The 27,158-nt window shown below is 42.0% G+C and overlaps 1 protein-coding gene across 2 annotated transcripts; it reads left to right on the top strand.

Moving 5' to 3' along the window:
• The first annotated feature begins 377 nt into the window (after positions 1 to 377).
• On the top strand, positions 378 to 17,880 carry rad50 (RAD50 homolog, double strand break repair protein). Of its 2 annotated transcripts, XM_030101151.1 has the most exons (28): positions 378 to 436; positions 944 to 1,077; positions 1,191 to 1,274; positions 1,701 to 1,852; positions 1,932 to 2,117; positions 2,213 to 2,417; positions 2,828 to 2,956; positions 4,366 to 4,531; positions 4,645 to 4,703; positions 5,003 to 5,137; positions 5,725 to 5,931; positions 6,019 to 6,201; positions 6,387 to 6,544; positions 6,628 to 6,803; positions 6,902 to 7,139; positions 7,638 to 7,827; positions 8,020 to 8,146; positions 8,293 to 8,486; positions 8,676 to 8,786; positions 9,303 to 9,395; positions 9,611 to 9,724; positions 10,162 to 10,289; positions 10,430 to 10,531; positions 11,090 to 11,212; positions 15,878 to 15,963; positions 16,052 to 16,194; positions 16,336 to 16,469; positions 17,355 to 17,541. In XM_030101151.1, exons 2-28 carry the CDS (start codon positions 949 to 951, stop codon positions 17,539 to 17,541), a joined length of 3,939 nt encoding a protein of 1,312 aa, XP_029957011.1. In that variant the 5' UTR covers positions 378 to 436; positions 944 to 948. The 2 variants fall into 2 exon arrangements, with proteins under 2 accessions (XP_029957011.1, XP_029957012.1); XM_030101152.1 differs by lacking the exon at positions 378 to 436 and having other exon boundaries at positions 949 to 1,077; positions 17,355 to 17,880.
• Positions 17,881 to 27,158: the final 9,278 nt, after the last annotated feature.

Below are 27,158 nucleotides of genomic sequence, written 5' to 3' on the forward strand. Positions count from 1 at the left end.
CGTCCACTTCACCATACTGGTACATGTTTGTTAACAACAATCACTTTGAAAACTATTACTTCTCAAATGCACCATAAAAAAATTAATGCCTCACAGTTTGAACAAATTACTTTTTGTTTTATTAAAATGTTGAACAGATGCTTGTATGGACCTCTTGGTCATAGATATGCTTATCAAAGACAAGGCTGTTGGAAATTAAAATAACTAAGAAAAACTTTCGTTTCATATATTGGAAATTCATTGCATGTATTCAGCGCAATGTTCCATTTGGGCTAAATTTTTGTGAAACAACATCTGAGGAAAAGGTAAGGCGCTCTCTTTGGAGCGCTCTACATCTCTATGCGGTCTAGCTCTATGTAGACGTACCCGGAAGTGAGCCGAAGCGCGAAAAGAGGAGTTTCATGTGAGAGCAGCAAACCGAGACAAACTCTACGAGGTGAGCTGAATTCATGCAGAAATATGTGTCACTGTACGCCACAGTAAGCAATGCAAGCCAGACGTGTGTCACAATGACGGTACGGCGTGTGTGTCTGTATTTATTCACATCGTAGCGTAGCATGAGAGGCAGATTTGCTCGTTAGCTAGCTTGCAAAGTTGCTGCAGAAATCTGCAGAGTAGCACAAAGTCCACATTTACAACAGTCCGAGACTAAAAATCTCCGGCTTTATCTCCCAGTACAGCCAACTCACGATTATAATAGACCTTAATTAAGTTTGAAAGTAAGTAATTGTGTGAAACATTCCCGACTCCACGTGTTTACTTTGTTTTTACAACCTTGTGTTGCAGTGTTGCAGCCAAAATAAGTAAATTAACGTGTCTGAAGCTAACATTCTTACAGAGAAGATGTCCTGAAATTAGCATCCTGATATCAACCACATTGCTCTGAATCAGATACCTGGTAGGAAAAGTGTTTTCATCACTACTCTCTCTCTCTTACACGTAGCAAAAATGTCGAAGATCGACAAGATGAGCATCCTTGGGGTGAGGAGCTTTGGGATCGAGGATAAAGACAAACAAGTCATTTCTTTCTTTACTCCTCTCACCGTGCTGGTCGGGCCCAATGGAGCTGGAAAAACGGTAAGATAGAATTTATTTGATCATCAAGCTGGGCTTGTTGACTGTTTTGAGTGTTTTGTTCATGTGTTCATTCATCTATACTGACAGTGACTTTTTCCTCTTTGTTGTTTCAGACTATTATTGAGTGCCTGAAGTATGCCACGTCAGGAGAATTTCCTCCTGGTTCTAAAGGAGGCGCTTTTGTTCATGATCCCAAGGTTTGTTGCAGCTGATTAGTTGCTGTTTTTGCAGTGGCTCTCACAACAGGTGGAATTTTGTGAATGATTTATGATGAAGTTAAAGGCTGTTTTGCATTTCATTCATTCAAACAAGCTTGATTTATTTGTAGTGTCCCTATTCGAATAAACGTGAGGCCAAAATACAGAAATGTTGTGTCAAAGTCAGATTTATGTCACTTCAGATTCTGGATTTCAGAAATGTCATGTACATTTTCTATAAACTGCACAAATGCATGCAGGATTGTTTGCGCAGGTTAATCCTTGGGATTTTAAACATTTTGTTCCTCAAAATTGTTCAAGTACACTAAAATACTTTCCATAACAAACAATATAAAGTGTAGTGAAGTGGGTCTGCCAGTGTAATTTTTACAGTTTAGCCATATTTATATATCTCTATATTTTCAGGATGCCCATGAGACAGATGTGCGAGCGCAGATTCGACTCCTATTCTCTGATGTTAATGGAGAAAAAGTCACCATTCAGCGCTCCATGTCCTGCACTCTGAAGGGGAAAAGCTACCAGTTCAAGAGCTTAGACCAGGTCATCACCCGGATAAAGTAAGTCATAGTCTCAAGTTTTCAAAACATTGAGAAATTTAGATCACGTGATTTATTTTTTGTCATGTTATTCATCCAGGGACGGTAAAAAGGTGCACCTGCCTTCTAAGTGTGGTGAGCTGGATCGGGAGATGATTTCCTCTCTGGGCGTTTCGAAACCTGTGCTGAATCATGTCATCTTCTGCCACCAAGAAGACTCGAACTGGCCGCTTAGTGAGGGCAAAGCACTCAAAGAGAAGTTTGACTCCATTTTCGCTGCAACCAAGTAATACTTTCACTTCCGTTACCCTAAATAAATCACAGCAAGCCTTTACTTGATTGGGTTTATTTTCCGATGCACATCGTCTTTCCTTCTCACAGGTATATCAAAGCTCTGGAGACGATGCGCCAGCTGCGTCTCAAGCAGAGTCAGACGGTCAGAGAGTGTCAGGTGGAGCTTCGCTACTTGAAGCAGAACAAGGAGAAAGCCCAGCAGATCAGAGAGACTGTGGCCACGAAGGAGGCTCAGCTGATGGCTTCAAAAGACAACGTCCAGCGCATCGAGGGCCAAATTGACCCACTTGAGGTGGGTTGATGTTGTCTGTGTATGTGTGTGTGTGTATTTCATGAGTGCATGCAGCTGAGAGCGATGCCTATTAATGTTATATACACACTGACAAATAAACACATCCTTTTTTTTTTCTTGTTACTTCTACCACGAATAATTTACAAAGTACTGGATTTTCTTGAGTGTTATTCAAATGAATTTAATATTGTTATACAAGTGCAGAATTTGACTTTGAAATTTAACAAAAAAGCAGGAAGTTTCATTTATTTACACTCTGAGTTGTGTTTATTGAAATCAAGTGAACGCTGCAAAGCTAGGTTAGGATAGCCGACCCATTAAGAAAAAAAAAAAGAAACAAAGCAGGTAATGGAAATAAACTTACGATCTCTGTCTGATGTGTTGTTTAACTCCTATTTCGTTCTTTTCAGACTCGAATGATGGACATTGATCTAGAACTCGGGAAAGTGATCAAGCTGGACAATGAAATCCAGGCTCTGAACAGCAGAAAGAAACAGATGGAAGAAGACAACAGGGAGCTGGAGCAAACAATGGAACAGGTGAAATGATATGTTTTATCTCGTGTGCAGCTTGCGGTTAACAAACTGAAGTCAATTTACATCTACAACTACATATATTCTGTGTGTGTATCACGATAAGTTCTTCTGCAGTGACAATTTTTCAGTGTCCCAGTGTGCAGTTATTTCCATTACTACACAGGTGGAGCAGTACTGAACCAAAACAGACCCAAAAACAGAATTTCCAGTCCATCTAATTGCAGTTTATTAGAAAAAAATCCATTTTTGAGCATGCTGGAGTTTTGCTATAGTGAGTTGATGATCTCTGCCCTCCTCGTCTTGTCTGCTGGTTTGTTCCTGGTCTGTTGAGCACAGTGTGCTCTCTCCCTGTCTCCTGTGCACTCTACGTATACAGCCTGGGTCTGATTATCACCAAAAATTATCTAAATAAACTGAATCATCTGCCAGCAAGAAGCATACATGGCTGCTGCTACTGTATTTTGTGCTTGAGGAACTGAATCCAGAGTAGAAATTGGCTGAACCTACAATGCAAGTTGCAGTGATTTGCTGTAAATAAGACAAGATTCTCTTTGCAAAAGTGTAAATATTTTGAATTTAAAGGGTTATTATGGGACTGTTTTGCTGGTACTGCCCATTCAAGATAAAATTAGGCTTTATGTGGGCTCTGAACTAAAATGTCACGTCTTTGACACCTCCAGTGCTTTTGGAAACCTGACAAGAAGCTTGGAAGATAATTGTGTGTGGTGAGAAAATAACTGAAATCTAAAATGAAACGCATGAGCAGAGGTGATTAGATTGTAAAGTGAATAACATGTCATGCAGCCTCCCATCATCCATCAGCCAGTGGGTTTATTTACCTAAACACCTGTTTCATTGCTCTCCTGACTCCACTTTACATGAAGGCTCATAATAAAGCCAGAAACTAACGGAATGACTGCAGATGGCGAACGAGGTAGTCGAAATTCTGCGCTGACAAGTCTATCCGTCTCGAGCCTGTAATGATATGGATGTCTTTTACGACTGCTGAAACTTGTCTGTTGGGCGCCAGCACCTCTTCCTTCCATCTGTTTGAAGAGTTTGGTTTTTGTGTGAATGCCACACGGGTTCAAAGTTGTGTGCTTGTTCGGATGATAAAAGTTGAACTGCGAGTTTGAAATCAGGTCTTGTTTTAAAATGTTGGCAGTTGGGAAGTGTCCGGTTCTTCCTTTTACATTTTCTTTGGAGTGTAAAGAGCCAATCACTACCCCTCCAATGTGTATGCACTGACCTCTGGATGCTCTCCTGAGATGTGTGACGCCTCTTTTATTCAAAAGTGTAGACATTTATGATGGGAATCCTCACTGGTGGCCCTGAAAAGTTCCCATGATGTACCTGCTGTGCTCAACGGGCTTCAGGGCTGCTCTAACCAGCGGGACGGTTTTGTGCTGCAGGTGTTTCAGGGTTCAGACGAGCAGCTGCAGGAGGTTTACCAGAACCACCAGAGGACGGTGAAGGAGAAGGAGCGCAGGCTGATCGACTGCCAGAGAGAGCAGGAGAGGGCTGGACGAGAGTGCCAGAGACTCAACAGAGTGAAGGCGGATCTCCTGGTGGAGCAAGGTGCACACACAGACACCTGCCTGCACATCTGTCCCAGCCTGTAATACCAACAATCCTGGAGTTTATCCACAACGGCAGATCACAGGTAGACTCTTTTTGCTTTTCCCCCGAAGGTCGTCTGCAGCTGGAAGCTGACCGCCACACTCAGAACATCAAGAACCGTGACACTCAGGTGAGAGAATCAAAAGCTCTATGCACACCAGCACTGCAGCGTCGAATGCTGCATATCGAGACACACACACACACACACACACACACACACACACACACACACACACACACACACACACACACACACACACACACACACACACACACACACACACACACACACACACACACACACACACACACACACACACACACACACACACACACCGAGGGGCAATTTAGAGTTGCCAGTTAACCTCACATGCATGTTTCTGAACCGTGGGAAAGACACGTCTCCCTGATATCTGTGGTGTGCCACAGGTTCGCTCTCTGTCCTCTCACCTGGAGATGGAGGGTTTTGACCGGCCGCCCTTCACCGCTTCTCAACTGGAGAGTTTTCATCGTCACGTCACGCAGAGACTGGAGCAGGAGAAGGAGATACTGAGCCAGGTTATGGTGAGATGAGCTTGGATTGATTTTAAAGTCACAATCTTTGCAATTGAATATAAATTATTAATCCCAGAGGGAATCTTTTTTTTAAAACTAACAATAAAAGAACAATAAATAATCATGTTGGTTTGTATATTATTATTAAAATACTTTTTTTTAATTTGGAACCCTTCAAGACAGAAGATAGCTGTTTATATAGTAAATACTAATCTAATTATGTAGATCAAAATGGTTGAGAATAAAGTCTATTGAACTTGCAGAAGTGTCCACCTTACGTGTTTGACTATATGAGTGAAAGATTAAACGGTGTCAAGCATTGCTTATCTGAGTTTAATACAGTAAAACTGAAAATCCAATGGCAAACTAATGAATGAAGTCATTTTTTAACCATTATTGATTTGTCCAAGCCAGCTTCTGCCCGTCACGTCTCGTAAAACAGCTGATCTCTGATCAGATTGTGTTGTTTTACTGCCAGGGTGTTATGTACCTTCCTCCTTAAAACTCATTTCATAAAGAGCCTCACTCCAACAAAGTCAATTTGCCTTCCACATCGACAACGGTTCCTTCCTCCTGTCGTCTTTTTGTTCTCTCAGGCGGATCTGCAGGAGAAGGAGCAGCAGAAGCAGCAATCCATTGATGAAATGAGAGATAAGAAGACGGGCCTGGAGAGGACGGTGGAGCTGAAGAGAGACCTGCAGAGAAAACGGGACCAAGAGCTGAGGAGCATCAAGGCAGACCTGCAGAGGCTGGACGGTTCATCCACCCGACTCCAAGAGCTGGAGAATGAGCTGGCTAAAGCGGTGAGAATGCGAACATGGGTGTTAGAGCACGTATCGGCGCTTCTCTTGGAAAAGTGTTTAGATCTACTTTTTGTTTTTCCTCCTCAGGAGCGAGAGCTGCACAGTACAGTTCAGAGCTCCAATGTGGAGGAGCTGAAGGCCGAAGTGGTGGAGCTCCAGAGAGAGAAGGCTGAGCTGGACCGCACGCACAGACAGCTGGATCAGGAGATGGAGACGCTCAACATCCACACCACGGCGCGCACGCAGATGGACATGCTGAAAAAGGACAAGGTGACGTGCTGCCTGCCGTCACTGGAGGCACTTTGTTTTCACTTTCTCGATAAAGAGTTGACAAAAACATCAAACTCGCGCTGTGCTGCTTTTGAGGTCTTTCTAAAGTAAACCCTGATGGATTCTCTTCTCTTCGATCCAGTCGTCTCTTCTTCTTTCTCATGTTTCGTCTTTGCCTCTCCCAGGCGGAGAAGGAAGAGCAGGTGCGCAAGATCAAATCACGTCACAACGAAGACCTGGTGTCTTTACTGGGCCACTTCCCCAACAAGAGAGAGCTGGCGGAGTGGGTTTACAACAAGTCCAAGGAAATCAACGGCACCAGAGACAGACTCGCAAAACTCAAGTGAGTGAGAAGCATTCACTATGAAATGTTGAACCTTTTTAGGTGTTTCTCTTTGACCTTTTTTTTTTTTACGTGGTTTTCAGTAAAGACTTGGCATCAAGCGAACAGAATAAAAGCCACATTGCTGCTGAGCTGCGTAGGAAAGAACAGCAGTTATCCGCAGATGAAGAGAAGTTCTTCAATGTTTGCGGCAGTCAGGATCTGGAACAAGATCTGAACAAGCTGCAGGAAGATCTGGAGAAAGTGTCCAAACAGAGAGGTACAGCAGTGATTTAAGTCTTAGACATGATATAGACTTTTGGTGAGTTTCATCTATTTAATTTTCATCAATTTTCTATCCCCCCCGCCCCCGTATAGCCATGCTGGCAGGAGCCACGGCGGTGTACACCCAGTTCATCAGCCAGCTGACGGAGGAGCGCGAGCCCTGCTGCCCCGTGTGCCAGCGCACCTTCCCCACCGAGTCGGACCTGCAGGAAGTGATCAGCGACATGCAGTCCAAGCTGCGCCTGGTGCCAGACAAACTGAAGAACACCGAGCAGGACCTGAAGAGAAAGGAGAGAAAGAAAGACGAGATCATGGCTCTCAGACCTGTGAGGTATCGTGTGCCAGGCTGCACCAGCCGACATGGATCAGCTGGCGACAGATTGCTGAACAAATCATCAGAGTTTTGCAATTTACTTAACATTTCAACATGTTTTTCAGTGATCTGTCCTGAGAAGTTCAGATGGGATAAATTAAGTTTCTTTGACGTATAGAGGTTTATTTTCTGAGTTTCCTCCACTAGATGGCACCAGATTCTAACCTGATGTGTACCTCTGCATCTCTCTGGCTACTGTACATTTAGACAGCAACTTCTGCCACCTCACAACCTTTTATGTATTTATTAGTGTACGGAGGATTCAGAACCTACGTATTTATTGATAAAATTTTACTTTTTTTTCCTCATCATAAAATGATCCATCTCCAAAACATTCTTCACTGAATATGCAGGAAACTAAACTGGTTGAACATCTATTGAAGAAAAAAAAAAAAAAGAATCTGCTCGTGTTTGTTTTTTATCCTAAAAACTGCATCCCTACATCGTGTCTCCCAGGAAGTCCATCGAGCAGCTTCAGGAAAATGACATTCCTGATTTGAGGAACCGGCTGCAGACTGTGAACCGAGAGATTGAGAGGCTGAAGGGCGACGTGGAGGAGCAGGAGACTCTGCTGGGGACCTTGATGTCTGAGGAGGAAACCGCCAAGGCCTGCCAGCAGGACATATCGCTCATGGACAGATATCTGGTACCACAATCTGAACACCTGTGGCCCTTTACAAGCTGTACATGCTTTTTATCATGTGTTCTCTCTTCTCCACAGCTTTTAGTCTGTGAGCAATAGCAAAAAGCAAAAAAACAAAATAAAAGGAAACTGACCGGTGCCTTCATTTAATTTTCTGTTTCCTTTTCTTTGTGCCACTGTCATTTTTACCTCCAGATGGATCTGAAGGAGGTTGAGAGGAAAATTGCTCAGCAGGCAGCGAAGCTCCAGGGAGTCGACCTGACCAGAACCATCCAGCAAGTCAGTCAAGAAAAACAAGAAACTCAGCACAAGCTAGACACCAGTAAGAGAACACCGCGGACACACACTCAGAGGAAATATATGGTGGATTAATTGTATTTTATTATTATTTTGTTTTGCCCCTCATATTCATATTCATATTCAAAGAAAAATGCTTTTTCCTGACTGTGTTTGTATTTTTTTCCCCAGTTTCCAGCAAGATGGATTTGAAGCGTAAGCTGATTCAGGACCAGCAGGATCAGATCCAGGCGATGAAAAGTGCGGTGAATGAGACGAGAGCCGAGAAGCTGCAGCTGAGCAGCGACATGCAGAAGCAGCAGCAGCTGCAGGAGCAGTGTGTGGAGTTCACCACTGAGATCCAGGCCCTAAACAGAGACATCAGGGTACCGCTGCACTCACCTGAAGTCTTCAGTACACTCCTAAAAATCTATAAATGTGAACTGCATTTAGTGCATTGTAGTACTTAATCTTATTTTATGTTTCTATAATGTACTTTTTTATAATATATTTCAGAATTTAAACAATATAATGATTTTTTTTTCTCCCCTTAATGAATAATCCATGTCTAACAGGAGGCAAAGGAGCAGCTCTCTCCTCTGTCCGCTGCTCTGGAGAAGCTTCAGCAGGAGAAACAAGAACTCGTGGAGCGCAAGAAGCAGAAGCAAGAAGAAGGGCAGGAGAAGGTGGGCACATTTTCCACTTTTGCCTCTGCGTCGCCTGGCAAGTTCACAATCAAACTACTGTTGTAACCTCTGTCGGTCTTCATAAGTTAGATTTTGTAGAATTTGTTTTTAAATTAGATTTAACGTCATTTATTTTTTTCTTGATTGCACTCTCTTCAGTTTTCAATTCTTCTTCTAAAGCACCAAATACAGCACAGTCATCTCATGGAAAAACCAGCTCTAACTGTAAGCTTTACTGAACACAGAAGTCTAGAGCCTAACCCTGAAAGTAGAGACTGTCAGCCTCCCTGGTTCCACGTGACAGGAGCCTGAGGAATCTACTCTGGAATGAACAAATACATGGATTAATTTCTCAGCATCACTCTGAGTCAACATGTTCCTGATTTTAGAGACAAAACAGCTGAAAAAATGCAGTCAACAGTAGTGCTGTGCATTTTTTTATTTTTGCTTTCCACCATAAAAGGGACTCATGAAACTCGTCTTATTGTTCTGTGTGTTTTACTGTATTAATGACAGATCAGCTCCATCAAAGAGAGAGTGAAGGCGGTCGCCAGCTTCGAAAGAGAGATCACCAAGTACACCAACGAGGGCAAACAGGAATACAAAGAGGTAAAAAAAAAAAAAAAAAACATTACAACTACTGGTGATACGTCTGGTTTCATAATTCCCTCTGTGATGTATGGCTTCCCTTCCAAAGTGCTTTTTTTTTAATCATTAAGTTTTCAAAGTTTAAAAATCTGTCTTTATATTCTTATTAAGTTTTTATTAATCGCCATTTTGAATGGTGGGAATAGAAAACCTCATCAACTCTGTTTTTGTTGCAGCAAAAAGAGTCCGAGCTTCAAGAAACCAACACTCAGCTCCACGAGGCCGAGAAGAACAAAGAGAAGATCAGTAAAGAGATGGGAAACATTCGTCAGGACATAGACACTCAAAAGGTATTGCAGAGTTAAAAGGTTTTTATTTCAGTCCTCTGTAATAAAGAACTGTTAAAATAAAGCTGCATTTATTCAAATCATAACATTTTACAAGAAGCAGCATTAGAATAATGCTTCTGTGTGCTGTTAGGGGTATAATTCCGGACTTTAAATTTATGAGATCACAAATTAAACCGTTTTTTCACCTTTCTATATGAAAACAACTTTTTTTTTCTTGACTTCTAACCTATTTTTACAAATTTCTCAAGAGTAGTGAGCACAACACTGCGGTTGGAGCTGAGCTATCAGTGATGTTTCTGAAAGCTATCAATGATCAAATGATGTGATACTGCGACAGCTATGTTGGAACTAAAATGTGTTTGACGCCCCTGGTGGGAGAATCTGCAGCCGCACGGTTTCTGGCTTCAGGAAGTTTGAACGTTATTGATGATCGACAGGTCCAGGAGCGATGGTTACAGGACAATCTGACCTTGAGGAAGCGTGTGGAGGAGCTGAAGGAAGTCGTGGCCAAGCGGGAAGCTCTCATGAAAGATATGGGCAACATGCAAGTCATGCAGCTTCGCCAGTAAGAGCAGTTCATCGGTCTGAGTGTTCAAACTTCTGCCACGTAGAAGATGACTGTTTATCCATTTATTTCTCATCATAATCGTGCATGGATGTGAAAATGTGACTGTGTGGTCACTCCCGTCCCCGTGTTTCTTCCAGAGAACGTCGCGAAACAGAACGAAAGTTGGAGGATTTGAAGAAGAACCGCAGCATCGCCCTGGGTCGTCAGAAAGGCTTCGAGGAGGAGATCCTGCAGTTCAGGTAAAGTCCGCAAAAACATGTCACTTCCTGAGTACGCCGCTCATTAAGATAAGGATCTAGATGAGCCACGTCATTGCACCGACACTGGAGCATTTCTCTGAAGCCAGTGACGCAATGAAAGGGAAGTGATGTCGCTGTACGTCACCATTTTCCCGGATTAAAAAGAAAAAAGGGGGAATAAAGCCAAAAATGGAATTTTTGTACTTGATTGATTCAGGTTTTGAATTTGAGCAGTGTGTTTTAGATCTCTTATTAGAGCTGGCTCTAACTTTATTTAATCCCACTCTCATGTGAAACAATGCCATGTTGTTTGTTCACAGCCACTGGTTTGAGAGTCTTTTTGAAGAAATAAATTTATCACACGGAGCTGATGAACGCAAATCATTTTCTTTGCAGTATCATTATTTACCACATTACACACACAAGGCAACACAAGAGTGTTGAATATCCACCACTCGCATTGAAAGTGTCACAATAAGTATTCATTTAATGTTTCCCTTTTTTTCTCTCTCTTGGTTTATTTATTTATTTGTTTATTTTTTGAATGGTTCCTTGTAGAAAAGAGCTGCGAGAGGATCAGTATGACAAAGCCGATGAGCGCTACAGAAACAAGATGATCACAATGAGGACCACAGAGCTCGTCATCAAAGACCTGGATCTCTACTACAAAGCTCTCGATCAGTGAGTTTTTTTTTTACCCAACATGCATTGTCGGCACCAAACCTTAAACCATTATAAAGACAAATCAAGTCGTGCTTTGAATTTTATACTTAAATATACTTACATGAGTTTTTAGCGATCTTTGCGTAAGTAGTAGTATCAGGAGTTTAAACAGCTGGATGGGGGAGGGGGGGGGGGGGGGGGGGTGGCAGCTTACTCAAACGAACAGAGATCAAACTGATTGGTTTCAAACTAAAGCCAGAGATCGACGATAATGACTGAGAGTTGTAATTTTCCAAAAGCAGGGGAAATTTCCCCTCACCCCAAACTTTACAACAATCAATAAAGAATAAAGAACTACTATGTGCAGTGCAGGAGATAACCAGGCAACATTTCCTTCCTTTATCCACCCACCTCGTGACGACAGTGTCGTCATGTTCGGGCTGATAGGGGGCGTTTAGTGAGAGGGAATCTCAAGTTCAGAGAGTTCTCGAAAACAAATATAATAAATAAACTCCCTGCTTCCTTTATGATGATGGAAAGTCGAGTTATTTGAGCAACCAGATGTTAAAATCGCAGAATGCTAAAGATGATCTCTGAACATACGTGTTGAACCTTAAAAGCCACTCGGCTGCAGGAACAGTAGACTGTGGAGATCATTTTGTTTCTTTATCATTCAATCAATCAAAAAAGGTTTTGCAACCAAAAAAGAGAGTTTAGACCAAAAAACATGAAGTTGCAATTAAAAAATATTAAAAAAAATAGTTCAATCAAATAGAATACATCTGAGAACAAAATATTTTATGTGGCAACTAGGGCTGTCAAATGATAAGAATTTTTAATCAGATTAATCACAGCTTCCAAATAAATTAATCATGATTAATCACAAATAAACGCAATGTCCAACTATGTCTGAAATATACCCTTTTTTCCTTTATTGCATTAACAAAAAAACGACAGGACGTGATTAAATATATTTAACACGTGATGTGTTTTATATTTAAGGCTCCAAATAAAATAAATATTCAAAAAACTAAAACATGCACACCATAACATATTGTCTGTGTGTGTGCAGTGCTCCCTCTGCAGTCCCTCTAAAGTTGGCTTTTGGCAGGAGTTACATTTTTAGGTCTGTAACAAATGTAGTACACAAGAAAAGTAAAACTAAGAGCCAGAGCCAGGTCATTCTTAGCCAGTGTTTCTTTTTGTGTGGAAAACAGAAAACTACTTCAACATTTTTTTTAATCAAACAAGTGGAATCCACGGGGCCAGCCGGCTTATCTCCCTCCATATTGCTTTCTTCTTCTGTTTTGATAAATAAATTGACGCCAGGCCTCCTTTGCCTCCTGTCTGCTGCCCGTCCATGCTTCACATGCTTCGCGTGGGTGCGCGCTGCGCGTTGGTCCGCGTGACGTAAAAATCGTCATGAATTCCTGTCCGCCAGTTTCCACGCGGACCGATCCGCGGACGTCCGCGCAGCAGACAAAACATGACGGTAAAAGTGAAAGTAGACGGAGCTCCAGCCTGATGACTCCACTTAAAGACAGGGAAAGAGTGAAAAACTCGTGGAAAGAGAGAGCAGACTGTCTGGAGGGAGGAGAAGGTCTGCAGACAGAAGAATCGCTCCGGCGCCGCCCCCGCGATTCAGAAACAGAAAAAAAAGGCTAAATAAACTTTAATACTTCATTATAATGTACTGGCAGTGTATGTGCTTAATCCGTAATGTAGGAACAGATAAACAGTCTGTAGTGCCGAAAAAGCTTCTCGATCAGCTGAGGCTGAGGTGAGGCTTCTTCATCTTCGGTTAGCTTGCATTCCACGCGGGTGCACTACCGCCACCCGCTGGTAGAGGTGAGGCTTGTCATGATGCGCATGCGTTAAACTGCGTTAAAATTTTTAACGAGATTGATTACATAAATTAATTTAAGCAATTAACGCGTTATTTTTGACAGCCCTAGTGGCAACCCCACCAATTTTTTTTTTTAGATCAAAACAGAAAAAAGTTTTGGTTTTGAATTCTAAAGTTTTGTTTGCAAATTCTTAAGTTTTGCTTGCGAATCTGACTGAACTGAATGGGCGGGGCCAACACTGGTGGAAGAGAGAAGAGCTGCTATTGGTCGCTTTGACCTCGCTCCTCCACCGGCTGTCTCTGTGCTGTTGCTGGCTGCTTCCGCACTCGGTAAAGGCCAGTACACACTACAGGACGATTGCCCGTTATTAATGGGGCCGAATTTTGCACCACTTTTCTCCTCCCGATCGAAGCCAGCAAAGGTCTGACTGTCGGGAGTATGCAAATGAGTTCGGGGCCGATCTTCCTGTGGTGTGCGGTGTGTTCAGAGAGATTTTTTTTCCAGTCGGAGCCGCTCGGGAGGCGTCGGAAGGGGAGATCGCAGATAATGAACATGTTTAGTATTCCCTATCGCAAATAATAATAAAAATAATAAAGAAACAAAATTATCTCCATAGACGACTCCCATTTGCTAAAGAAGTGCTTTCTGTGTGGAGCTGGACTCGATCATACCGCCTATGCCCCCTTCTTCTATATTCACATTTTCTAATCATTCTGCTTCCCGAATCAAATGCATTAAATGAATACACCCCTGAACCTGGTGGAAACCCTACAGCCCACGACTGTACGGTTCCTGACTGTCCATCCCAGCGAAGGCTGCTGTCAGCAGAATAAAAACGCCACAGAGCTTCGTTCTGTCTGAAACCAGCTTTCTCCGACAGTGTCACATGGCTCCTCGCTGCCCACATCCTTTCAGGAAGTTTTGTGGCAGATCAAGGCTGCATTCATCGATCTAACAGCTGGCAAATTTGCAGAAACTGAGTCGACCAACATCTTCCGGAGCAGTTTCTGACACTTTGTTGAATGTATTTTTTTTTTTTTTTTTTAAAGAATGGAGGCGTTTTTGAAAGAAAAAGTGGTTCCAACCCAGTTTACCAGCCAAAGCTGTTTAGTGAAATTTATTTGCATCAAACGTGTTTGTTTGGTTTTAATCTTTTGTCTTCTAGTGTTCTTCAGCAGCTCCTCACACTTCCTCATAGGAAGTGGTGTTGGAGGCCTTTTAATCTGCACCCTGTTTCTATTTCTATAATGAGACATTGGCCTGATTTCTGCTTCATCACATGTTTTTGAAGCCGCTACATCGAGATAACCTCAGTTTCTTCAGACAATCAGCCACACGATGCGAGGGGAATTATGTCTGCTACGTTTTCCTCCCAGGCAGCAGGAACCTGAGGCCTGCACTGCACAGCGAGATGAACATACCCGGGATATCTCCCCGTTGCCTGGACTGACAAACAAAAACATTAGCAGTCGTTGATAAGCCGTGCCATGAAACTGTTATCAACTGGAGAATTGAACCCAGGCTTTTCTCATCTCCATCAGTGCGCGTTCACATGAAAGTGGTGGAGTTTGCAGCAACTTTGCAAGTTCCAACACGTCATCCAAACACAGCACTGCTGCCGAAGCAGGAACCAGGAGGGGAGACTGGCAGTAAATTGCAAACTCTTGATGTGTAACTTTGTGAGATTATATAATATAAATTCATGGAACAATATAAACTGTGATCCGTCAGTTTCACTTTGTTATGGCACAGACGTCTCCTCAGTCTCCTTATATTATATCTTCCATTGAGTTCTTTCGAGGCTCAGCTCTCTGTGCGAGTGCCTTCGTCAAAATAAATGAAACATTGAAAGAGAAGACTGGCAGAGCATCTGTGTAAATCCAGATAAATCTAAAAGTCTTTTTGCGCAACGAGTGTGAAGCGCAGTTATGGATTACTATCTGAGAAACAAGCAGAAGCATCTCTCTCAGTTTCTGTGGGTAAGTGAAGACATCGCTGTTTGCTGCGTTATCAAGATCGAACGCAGGCATCTGCAGCCTCTGAGCAGCCCAGGCATCCAATCCTCAGTTTCTGTATGAATACGCAGAAAAGTCAGACCTTGATTTGGTCAATTATGATAATGAATCACTTAGTTTGCAACAAATTGTTGGTACATTTTAGGGCAGATATCGCGTATCTGTTTCTCCTGTTTGAGTATTGTCAGGAGGCTGCAGCTGTAAACCGTCACGTATCTGCTGATGCGGATTCTTTTTAATAATCTTGCGTACTAAAATATTGATCCAGACATGCTAGATTTAAAAAAAAAAAAAAGAAATTTAAACTGCCCAAACCTAAACAAAGGACTGGTTTAGGAAACTTTTTTTTTTTTCTGACTCGATCATGTGTGATTATTTTCGTGCTTGTTGTATCTTTGCAAATCATGTATTCTCTTGCTGTTGTTAAAAAATGGATAGGAGCCTCTCTCTCTCCGGTTGATCGCCCAGTATTCGGAGGTTTCGGAAGAAATGCTGATCATGCTGCATGCAGAAACCGCACTAAGATATTTATTCCTGATTGTTCGATTTCACATTTTTTCTTGGTATCCAGGAAAGCATTGTTCGGCGAATCTCATCCCCCCAACAGTAGTTCATACCGTGCATGGTTACTTTTTTAATGTGCCTTCAGTCTCATTTTTCAACTAAAATATGAATAAAGTGGTTTATCCTATGGACATTAAATGCGCATCATTTATTCCGCAATAATGCTTCATAATCAGACGTCCGTCTCCAGTTCGTTTGAACAGTCGTCCCTCGACTCCGATGGAGTTTCATCTTCATTGTCTGTCTGCTTTTCGCAGAACCATCATGAAATTTCACAGCATGAAGATGGACGAGATCAACAAGATCATCAGAGATCTGTGGCGCAGCACCTACAGGGGTCAAGGTGCACTTTTTATTTTTATTTTTGCCTTCACTTTTATTTCTCTCCATTCTCTGTATTATTTTTTTTTAACCCTTTGTTCTCTGTGCAGACATTGAGTATGTGGAGATCCGGTCCGATGTGGCCGAGAATGCGTCTGCCGGAGTGAAGCGGCGGGTTTACAACTACAGAGTGGTGATGGTGAAAGGAGACACAGCCCTGGATATGAGGGGCCGCTGCAGCGCCGGCCAGAAGGTTCAGTCCTGTGTATTTCTAGCAGCTGTGATTGAAATAAAAATGTGAGGTGACGCTTCTGTGACTGCAGGAGTTTGATGAATTGGTGTGTGTGTGTGTGTGTGTGTGTGTGTGTGTGTGTGTGTGTGTGAGCGAGCGCAGGTGTTGGCGTCCCTGATCATCCGTCTGGCTCTGGCAGAGACGTTCTGCTTGAACTGTGGGATCCTGGCACTGGACGAGCCCACCACCAACCTGGACCGGGAGAACATTGAATCACTGGCGCACGCTCTTGTAGAGTCAGTACACGCACACGCGCACGTGCACGCACGCACACACATGCACGCACACCAAATCAAGTTAATGCAAATGTAGAGTTTAATCTTGTTGCTGTGGAACGAGTTGAAAGAAGAGGTTATACACAGTTGTAATCTATAGGATATGATCCTTATCAAAACACTTTGAAGTTTGGGCCAGGAGGAGTGTAATTTTGTTGAAATACACTTCAAAATGTTGATTGTTTGAACAATTGGAAACTCATTCAGTCTATACGGACCTCACTTTAAATTAGGCTCAGCTTTAACTAAGCTGCTCCTTAAAACAGAAGCTCAGAAAACGAAATTTCGTTGTTTATGACAATGACAAATAATCTGAATCTGAAAACTGTGAAAATTTTTCTAAAGTTTATAGATGAGCATTTTAAAAAAATCCCCAAAAATACTGTGTGGGTGTGTGTGTAAATATCTTTGAAGCTTTGAGCAGCGATCTTAAACAACCATAATGGATTTAAGTGGTGCAGACGTCCGTCCGGAGGTGAATCAAGCTGTCGTTATCTGCAGGTTATTATTGAAAAGCTTCAGGTGAATTTAGTTTGGGCTTTGCTGAAGTGGAGGTATTACACATCGTTTATTCTGACACACCCGAAAAGCTGCCTTGTTCTCATTTCTGAGATGGAAGTACGGGTGTTGTTGGTTTTTAGCGCCGTTTTAAAGCCAGCACTGCCGCAGGGTTTCGACACCTTGAACATACAGGAAACACCGACCGAGTAATGAGCCGTTTTCCAAGGTTTAGCATTAATGTGACAATCACAAGTCCGATACACGATCACTGCTTTGTTTTCTGTACAGACGCTCGTTTATTCCGACACCGTGTTCAGTGAGCGAATCTTTTGCTTCCCCGTCCAGGATCATCAAGAGCCGCTCTCGCCAGCGCAACTTCCAGCTGCTGATCATCACCCACGACGAGGACTTCGTGGAGCTCCTGGGCCGCTCCAGCTACATCGAACACTTCTACCGGATCCGGAAAAACCAGGACCAGAACTCTGAAATCACCAAGTGCAGCATCTCCTCGCTCTCCGCTTACGTCCACTGACAGGTGGACCTGCTTGGAGATGCTCAGTTCGCTCTCTCGGTTCTCTTTCTCGTGTTAGTTTCCATTTCAGGAGACCACGTTTGAATTAAAACAACAAAAGACTTTAACGTAAATGTGATCATCTACTCACCAGAAGCGTCTTCCAGTGCTTAAAATCCTTATCTTTACCTTTGTTTATGGAGACGCTGTCTTCTCATCTGTCTCTTTTGAACCAGTGTTGATGTTTGTCGTCTCCACAGAGACATCTGGTGGCAACAGAAAGATTAAAAGAGTTTTTGTCATTTGTGGGACTTGAGATTTGACTCGAGAATTGACTAATAAAATACCGTTTCCACCGGATGACTTGATCTCTTTTTAAAAGAGGTAATTTTTCTGTTGATTCATTACAGGGAAATGTGGCCTCTTTTCTCCTTTCTTTCTTTCTTTTTTTCCTGTGAGGTTGCTCATCAACCACAACTTAATCAAGCAAATCTTATCACAACGCTGCAAAGCAGCGTCTGTTTGACACGGGGAGGTCGGCCGAGGCGTGGGCTGAAAAATCGGGTATAAATTGCACCGCGAAGTCTTCTTGAAATCACAGCGTCTGAAGACGAACTGAAGCCAACGAGCGAAAAGAAGAAAGAAGATGGAGACGAAGACGCTGCTGCTGGTGTCCGCCGTGGCTCTGCTGGCCGGCCCCGCTCTGATGTTTCCTGCCCCAAACCTCAACCACATCATTGACCTGATCGACAAGGCGAACACAACTCTGAACGAGGTGAGAGCTGACTGCTCCACTGTTTTCAAAAATCTTGTTTTTTTTAAGTTTATTGATGAATTAATGTGAATGATGTTTATTTTACATTTGGCAGAGCACTTACGTGGAGAAGGTGGCATCTGGTGGATGCAAGGTGAGACCCGGGGCTGTGAATCTCCTACATCAGAAAGATTTACTTTGATTTTCTCTCACTTCTCCCTCAAGTAATTTACGATTTTCGATTGATTTGGATTTCATGTGTGTAAGATTGTTAAATAATGTGCACTGAGTGAAGAATTGGCCTCCTGTTTTCCCCAGTATAACTGAATTTCTAGTATAACGGCAAGCCGTTTCAGTGGTTTTGAATCAAATTATGAATGTGACCACAGAGTCTATGATTGGTTGCCCCTCTTGCATTTGACTTAAGGTACCAAATCACAAATGAATGAATCTTTAATATATGAATATTAAGCAGTTATTCCTCATTGTTGCTTCCAGGATGAGTTCTTCTGCAAAGTGCATCACGTCCTGAAGAAGGATGCTGGATTTCGTGCAAACGAGGATGGAGAAAAGATTGTGAGAAACCTGGAGAGCTCCGTCAGTGGCGGAAAAGTAAGGATGGCTTTTCACGTTAAAAGTTCTATTTATTTATCGGTTTTTTCTTGTTACTGGGAGATATTTCACTGAAATGACTGAACCTGCTCCCTGTCTTGTCTTCTCTTGCAGTTCAACTGTTCGGCGCTGCCTGAAAACGCCACGGTCGTGACACAAGTGAAAATGGGGGAGTTGCTGAAAACCTTGAAACATTGCATTCAGAAAAGAAACTGGTCCGCCAAGCCCAAGAAAAATGTCTGAATGTCTCTTATGTATGTTCGACATCTTTTTCTGTGCGAGTCCCAGTTTTCAAAACTAGAGACTGTTTTTTGATCATGACGTACAGCATTGCCGGGCAAATCAGATTTATGATTCATGTTGTTGGTTGCGTTTCTTAAGCGCCTGCTGTTTTTTTTAGTAGAAAGCGTTAGCCCCACGGACCCCCCTCCTTTTTTTTTTTTTTCTTTCAACAATTCTTGTAGAAACTTAATGTAATGATGCAGATCTGATATCTACACTTGTGTATTTATTTTTATTTAACATAAATTATCTGTATTGTAATGCTCTGACACTGCATTCCCTCTGGGATTAATGTTTTTTATTTTTCTATTTTATTCCATTGAAGAGTGTATAAAGCAATAAATCTCTTTGCCCATCACTGGAGCTTGTCTGAAATGTTGATTTTGGGTGCTGAATGCTGAAACCGTCGTAAACTGTTGGGTTGAATGCGGCCCCTGAACTGAACTGAGTCTTTCTTTGACCATCGTCTCTTCACTTCTGGTGACTTTCTAGAGGTAGAACGTGATGCAGGACTTCAGATCCCTCCTAAAATCACTTTTCATTTTGTGATTGAGCTTGAATGGCGACCTTTTAAAGCATTCATTCAAGAGAAATTACAATTATATCAAACCCTGATTGTAAATATTTGTTACTGACGTGCGCAGCGGCCCTGGTGGTCCCTCAAATAGCAATGCGGAACCGTTTAGAAGTTCAAATGATCCCTCAAATATTAATGATCGTGTAAATCATTCAGCCGGCGTCGAACTTCCGAGGAGCCCTGTTTTTTCGTGGAGAGCACTCAGCTAATCGGGGCGCCCTGGAAGCACATCCGTGTAGCCGCTGAGCCGGTTACCTCTCCGAGAGAAACATGTTTCACCACTCTTTTCCCCCTTGCCTTGGACAATGTACCCGTCACTCAGTGACTTGATGCAATGTGAGAGCTTTGGGGAGGCCTTGCTCCTGGCGGCGGTTGGGTCTCTGTGTGGCGTTCGGCTCTGTGTATGTGTGCTACTGAACCGTGGCTGCCTCATGACTTAATAAAGAGAATCACTCTCCTTTTCAACACCGCTTTTTATAGAACCGTTGGAATATTCCCGATACTTTGCTGCTCTTCTATCAGTTTCTCCGTGGACTTCAGAGAGCAGAACGAACTCTGGGATCTATTTGATAATGTCAAACAGGTTCTTCCCATCTTTATTCATGTAATTATTGTGTTTTTGCTATTTGCAGAAACTATTTTGTTCCAAAAAGTCATAGTAATTGTTGCTTTGTGAATCTATGCATTAAGAATGCATGATCTTTAATGAAAAATATTTGGTTCTGTATTTACTATGGCTGCAGATGATGTCTCACACGTGGGGGGAAAAAAAAAAAGGTGACAGGTATGCAAATGAGCTTGATTCACCCTCAGGTAAGAGAACCTGACCTGTTATTCAAGAGCATCACTTCGACTGGTAACTATCGCGCTGCGCTTCAGTGGATCCGACGACCGTTGGGCTCTCTTTCCTCGTTGCAGTCAGAGAGAAAAGGCCGGCTCCAGATCATCGCCTGTATTGAGAGTAGCTTGATAAATATCATTTAGCTGCGTTCTCTTCCCTTGATCTGTACACACAGAGACATCCGGGCTCGGCAGCCGGCTGCCTCGGCTGCCTCTTCATTGTGTTCCTGGTCGATTAGCCTCGGGGCTGTCTTCGGGGCCTGGGGCCTGTGGGAGCAGGCGGGGGAGGGGGGGAGGGCGGGTGGCTGCATCTGCTAGGGGACCTCCTCCAGGGGCCCCGCTGTGGCCTGCCTCACTTTTTCAAGTCGATCTTCAAAGGCGGCAGATTCTTGTGGAGGGAGAGAGGAGGAGAAGACGAGCACATCCGCCGCGCCACGGCCATTGTTACTTTCCCATTTCGCCGTCCACCGCCATGCTGGATTCCACCCTCCACACCATCACAAATACACAATGTAAGCAGCTACACATGTCGATGCGACAATACATTCCCTAATTTATAACCTTTGACCCTTTTTTATGAGTAGTTTCCTGTATTTCCAGTCTTTCTGTGTCGTGTTTTACCCCCTTGATGATCCATGGGCGTGAAATGTTGCAGTCAGTGCTTGTAATGTTTTGCCTCCTTGCTTCGATAAAGCATCTCATCCTCACACTCATGTATTTTTAAAGCACGTTAGACCATATGCACCATGCATATCAAAGCAGAGCAGGTGACACTACATTCATTTTTAAAGGAACACACAAAGCTTCAAGTTAGTCATCTTTTATTTCTTTTTTCTTTATTATTATTTTAAATTTTATTTCACCATATAACATGTTTTACGACCAGTAACCAAATTTACAATCATGTAGCCAACAGGCAATGACAGGACTGATTCCTGATTTAAAACATTTAAATAAGCTCTCATAAAATGAAAACACGGGTCAACAGAGGTCAGAGAGGTCAAACTCAGTTTAGTTCAGAGGTAACATGCAGTCTAATTTCATCTCGCCTGGTAAAATAGTGCCTTTAAGTTGTTGTTGTTGTTGTCGTGGTGAAGAGTATACTTCATATAAATGTCTATTTTCACAAAAATTATGACAGAAAACGATTACAGTGGCAGCAAAAAGTTATTTCAGTGATAAATCCTGGTGCAAAATACAGTGAAATGTCCCCAAATTGTTGGATTTTTATACAGACTCACACCTGACAGCATAGATTTGAGTAACAAGGGAGAATTCTTTCATTCTGGTATCTCAGCTCAGGTCCCTGTAGCGTTGTGTTGTGTTGTGTTGTGTCTGCTACACTACAGAAATTTGTTTGTTTACAGATCAGTCCCACTTGAACGTCTCCTTATTTGGTATATGAATAATCCAAAGTGATAACATTAATCATGGACTTTTAAAATGAGAAAACACAGTTCAGATTTAATACAGTGCTCGTTTCTGCGCTTTGCATCCATGGCAACAGCAACACAGCCTGAATAATGATTCTGATCTTAATTACTGGAGTTTTTCTCCTGCTAGGAAGTGAAAAGCAGGAATCAAACCGAGTTGGAAGTGAGGCCTTGAGGTCAGTGTTTTCAGTGTTTGGGGTTGCAGCCTGCTGTTGTGTTTGCAGAGGCTCGTCCCGGCGCTCCTGCTGTCAGCAGGGTTTAGCGTCAGAGCCGGCGAGGACGCACTCACCTTGACGGGATCAACTCAGAACAGGGCTGGATTCAGACAGTCATGACATGTCAGCCATTTGGCAGTCTTTCAGTCTCTTTATTTCCCCACTTTTCCATTATCTTCACTTTCAGGACTCCAATTTTTTTCTTTCTCATTTTCCTCCTCCTGTTCCATTCGTTTGAAATCAGTCCAATTTTCCATCTTCAATCTTTACTTTTAACTTATGATGTTGTCAAATATCTCTCTCCATCTCCTGTTTTCTTGCTCTGTCTCTCTCTCTCCCTCTCTCTCTACACTGCAATTGCATCTCCTTAAAGAGGATTATTATGTTCAGCAGACTGGATTCTGATTATATGTTCAGATAGTCTAATCTGAGTTTGTGTGCAGGCCTGCACCTGACCAGCTAAGTGCTTTGTCGGAAGAGAAAAAAAAATCACGCCACAGTGAGTTATTTCTGGCTGGGTTAGTCTTATTTCTCTGGGCACTTTGATAATGGAGAGGACTTGAATAATGAATGGGGCGTATAATACTGTTCCTCAGACCGACCCATTGAATTAAGCAAGTGCATATAAGTGAGTTTCTGTGAGTGTCTCTGATATACCACTCTTTTTTTTTAATCTAATTTCTTTTCCTTCCTACTATTTTTGAAATTGTTGCCCAAAGTCAGCTTCTCAGGGAAGAATATATAATGTATGCTGGAGTAGAGGCAGAAAGGATTCCTCTCTCTCTCTTTCTCTCTCTCTCTCTCAATGGTACAACTTCTTCATGTGTCCTTGTGAGTGTGTGTGTGTGTGTGTCTCAATAATGTGTATAATTCATGGTGTGTTCATTGGCAGACAGGTTGACCTAAAAAGGGCTCAGACTCTAGAAGTTTTCTTTTCTCCCCGGGCGACTGATGCAACATCAGAATATATAGATATGATGGGGAATTTAAGTTTAACAACTTGTGGATTCTCTCTTTCTCTCCCTCCATTCAATTCATTAACCTCATACACGCGTATGAATTATATCAATACAATCAATATCCTTCAACCGTGTGATCAAAACCTCCTGAAAATTTAAAGGACACAGCAGCAAAAACTCAAAATGTTTCAAGCATTTCTTTAAAATGGCAACAACATTCCAGTCGATATTCTCATAAAATCCAGATTATTGACGATTCATGCCAAGTTATATTTTTTTAATTCAAAATTTTTCATTCCAGAAAAATTAAATCTGACTCTTTTGAAATCTTAGGCAAATTAAGCTAAGAAAAGTAACGACTTTACAAATATCGGCTAAAATGTTTTGGGGAAGTTTATCCTTCAAGTTGAATTAACATGTTTTTTGAGTCATTTGTTAGTTTTATAAATCTGCTTATCCTGCTTATTAACAACATACAATGATTAAGAAACATAATATAACAACTGATGCTTCATGTTAAATCTCTTTTTTTTTCCTGAATGTCTCATTATTTGTGAAAGGGAAGTTTTTGCAGGTTGCTGAAGTGTCTTTTTGAATTACATCTTTGTGTCTTTTTAAGATATTTGTTTGTAAACTGGTGTGTTTTTACAAAAATTGATCATAGTCTTTTGACCTCAGACACTTTTAAACGCAGAAAATGACCAATGAAAATAACTGAATCTGTAAAAACAGTTAACTTTGAATGTTATGCAGGTAGAGCTGTTTGCTGATGCGCAAAGCTGAAAATTAAGAATAAGTTAAATGAACTTTATCACAATTTCTTATATTAATCATATTTGCACAGTATGAAGAAAGAAAACCCTTTTAGGATACAGCAGGGACCTCTGAATGTGTGTATTTGTTTATATGTTTTATTTAACTGTATTTTCTTTCCATACAGAGGAAACATATGTGAAGCAACACGTTGTGTTTCATCTGCCCGTTTAAATTCATTTAAATGACATCAATAAAAAAAAAATATGTGCACCTGTAGTTAAAGAAAGGCTGAGGTCTGCCTTCAGAGACACTGTGGGAAATCAGCAGCTTGACAAAATCTCTCACACACACAAATATGAGTTCCCAGCAACAGGATTTCCAGATGAGCTCCGCATCTTCTGCTGGTGACACTCCACCTGCAGCTTCAAGTTTCTGGAGAGTAATTGAATCTGTGTGTAATCTCGTGCGCGTGCGCGTGCCCTGACTCCTGCACTGCTTTGGCTGCCGGTGATGATAATGGGAGGTGACTAATAGAGAGCGCAGGGGTAGCTGTCTTCCTTCGCTCTGGTCACATTCTCATTTGTTGCTACTGGCGTCGGATGAATTATTGAGTTTGGGGTGACTCTCCCCACACACACACACACACACACACACACACACATTCCCCTGGTCTGCTCCCACGGATGACAGCCACCCTACGTGTGTGTTAAATCGAAAGTGTGGGAGAGAGAAAGCGTGTATGTGTGTGTGCGCGCATTCTAAACACAGCTTTCATCCTCATTCTGTCAGAAATGTTCTTCCCTGCATGAAAACACAGTAAACACTGAGAATTTATCCCAGGTTCAATGCAATGCTGCACCCCTTCTTCTTCTTTTCAATGCTGGAGGATCACAACCACGTCTTTAATCCAAATTTGGCTTATTGGTGCAGAAAACGCGCAGACGGGCCCTCCGACACACCTCGATTATTGCAGGAGAAAATGCAATATACCTTTCAGCGGCTGCTGAATAATTGAAGTGCCCTCAGTCGCCACATGCTGCAAACGCGCACAAGTCTTCAGCTCAACTTACCGCGCAGTCAGGTCGTTATGATATCAATACTGTGTATTGCAAAGATCAATTATACACTCTGCATGGATGTTTTTTTATTTATTTTTAAAACCGGGGATCACCTCATCCAGACAAACCGAATCTCTTTCTTTGTTCCTGAGCTTATTTCTTAATTACTAAAGAAAAGTGCCTCCCAAAAAAAAAAAAAAAAAAACACCCTATGAGATGCTCACAAACAAGGATTTCCCTTTGCTCCTCCCTCCTCCCCTCACAAAGTCACATTTTACACCATGAATTATGGACTGCGACTAATCACCTCCTCCTCATCAAAGAGAATATTAATAAGAGCCACAAACGTTTCCGTGTATCGATCCCCGTACACGTTGGAACAACCGGCCGACAGTCTCTCAGGGAAAATCACACAACCTCAGGTCATGTAGACTGTGAGGAGAATCCACAGGAAGCTTTTCATTTCTTATTGTTGTTCATATTTTGAAAATTAACCAGTAAAATAAGGTATAACGTGTTCATGCTGAGACCTTAAGAATAAATTTGGAAGTAGGATTTAGGGGTGAATAATAATTATTATGATTAAAAAGAAGAAGAAGGGTGATAATAGTAACACTCCGTCAATGAGTGCGTCTTTACGCAGAGGAAATCCAATAATTGGCTTTATCCAAAACAACGATGCGATTAAAATAAAAATACTTACTTAGCCAAACGAGAAAAAGAGAAAGAAACAAAAACATTTAAATTCCCTTTAAATCCCCTTCTTTCCATGGTCAATCTGTGTTGCATCTCCCCAGAGTCACCGGAGTTCTCAAGACTTCTACTCCCAACTCCTCCACATTACTTCGTTTTATACCAATATATAATTAATATTGCATCGTCATTACTTAATAATTTCAAAGCCCATGCATGCAACGGCATAACCCGGCGACATGGAGGCATCCATAATTAAGAATGCACTTAAAACAGCAGTAATTAGGGAGAAAGGGGCCATTAGTCGAGGACGCACGGTCTCTGCTCCACGGTGTGAAAATCCTTGTGAAAAAGGAAGGCCCCCCCTTTTCGTTTTCTGTGGCGCTTGTATCATATTCGACAATACATATTTAATCCCAGTAGAGATTTGGGGGGTTATGAATAAAACAACCAGGCGAGTTCCGGGAAAACAAACAGTTTACAACGATTTTATCGCCCATCTGTGCGTCTCAGGATGTTCTGATAAAAACCTTCTCTACGGGCCTTTTGCCGGACCTCTGTGTTATTAATCTTTTTTTTGTTGCAAAGAACAAAATAAAATAGCCTCAGAGAAATATTAGAAAATAACCAATCATTTATTAGATTTAAACTTCACACATTTTTTTTCAAGTGAAACCAAGAGTGAGGCAAAAATAAATAAATACTTAAATTAGGTGATGTACGGCATATACTGTTTATATCAGAGCTATGTAATGACTACAGCTCATCTGTAATGCTCCAAAAAAAAAAAAAAAAACATATTCACATCAAAATACTAAAATATAGCAGCAGCCAAAGCCACACGTGCCTCGATATAAGACGGTGTCGTTTTCTAAATAATTCAGGATAAATATAGACTCAGGGTGTCACAGCTACCTTGTGAAAGACTCTTTTTTTTCCCTTGTGCGTCACACAGATCACAAAGAGCAAATTCTTGCAAAAATAGTGATTTAAAAAGTGAATATCTGACCCTCCTGTCGTCACTAAACTCTCCGTATGCGTTAAAAAAAAGAGGTGATTCAGTGTACTTCTGCACAAACGAGCCGGTGATGTTGAAGACTAACCCTGACGCCAGCCAATGCTCTCAAGAAATTACATTTTTTTTCTACACAAAAAACACAACTTCGTTCCCCGTTTTCATTTTAACGCCGCTGACAAACAAGCAGAGCGCGAATCTAAACTCCTCACTCCGTTTTACGCATTAAAAAAATTCTTTGCATCCCTGAATGTGACAACAACAAAAAAAGTCAGGATGAAATGTGTGTGCAAAATACATGACCAACGACAGCAATATCAGCCCCCACACATATCCAAAACACATTTAGAAGTCCCACAGTGATAACAAAATGAAAAAGAAAAAGAAAAAGTGCGACCATGTCAGGTGAGAGACACGAAACGAAAAAACAAAAAAGCAAAACCC

The sequence above is a fragment of the Salarias fasciatus genome, chromosome 10 (assembly GCF_902148845.1).
Source record: "Salarias fasciatus chromosome 10, fSalaFa1.1, whole genome shotgun sequence".
Lineage (NCBI taxonomy): Eukaryota > Metazoa > Chordata > Actinopteri > Blenniiformes > Blenniidae > Salarias > Salarias fasciatus.

Excerpts from the sequence above, each read along its gene's own strand:
- rad50 (XM_030101151.1), top strand. The coding sequence starts at position 949 with ATGTCGAAGATCGACAAGATGAGCATCCTTGGGGTGAGGAGCTTTGGG. Across the intron at positions 1,853-1,931 it reads CAGGTCATCACCCGGATAAA|GGACGGTAAAAAGGTGCACC; the intron begins GTAAGTCATAGT and ends TTATTCATCCAG. Across the intron at positions 10,532-11,089 it reads GAGGAGATCCTGCAGTTCAG|AAAAGAGCTGCGAGAGGATC; the intron begins GTAAAGTCCGCA and ends GGTTCCTTGTAG.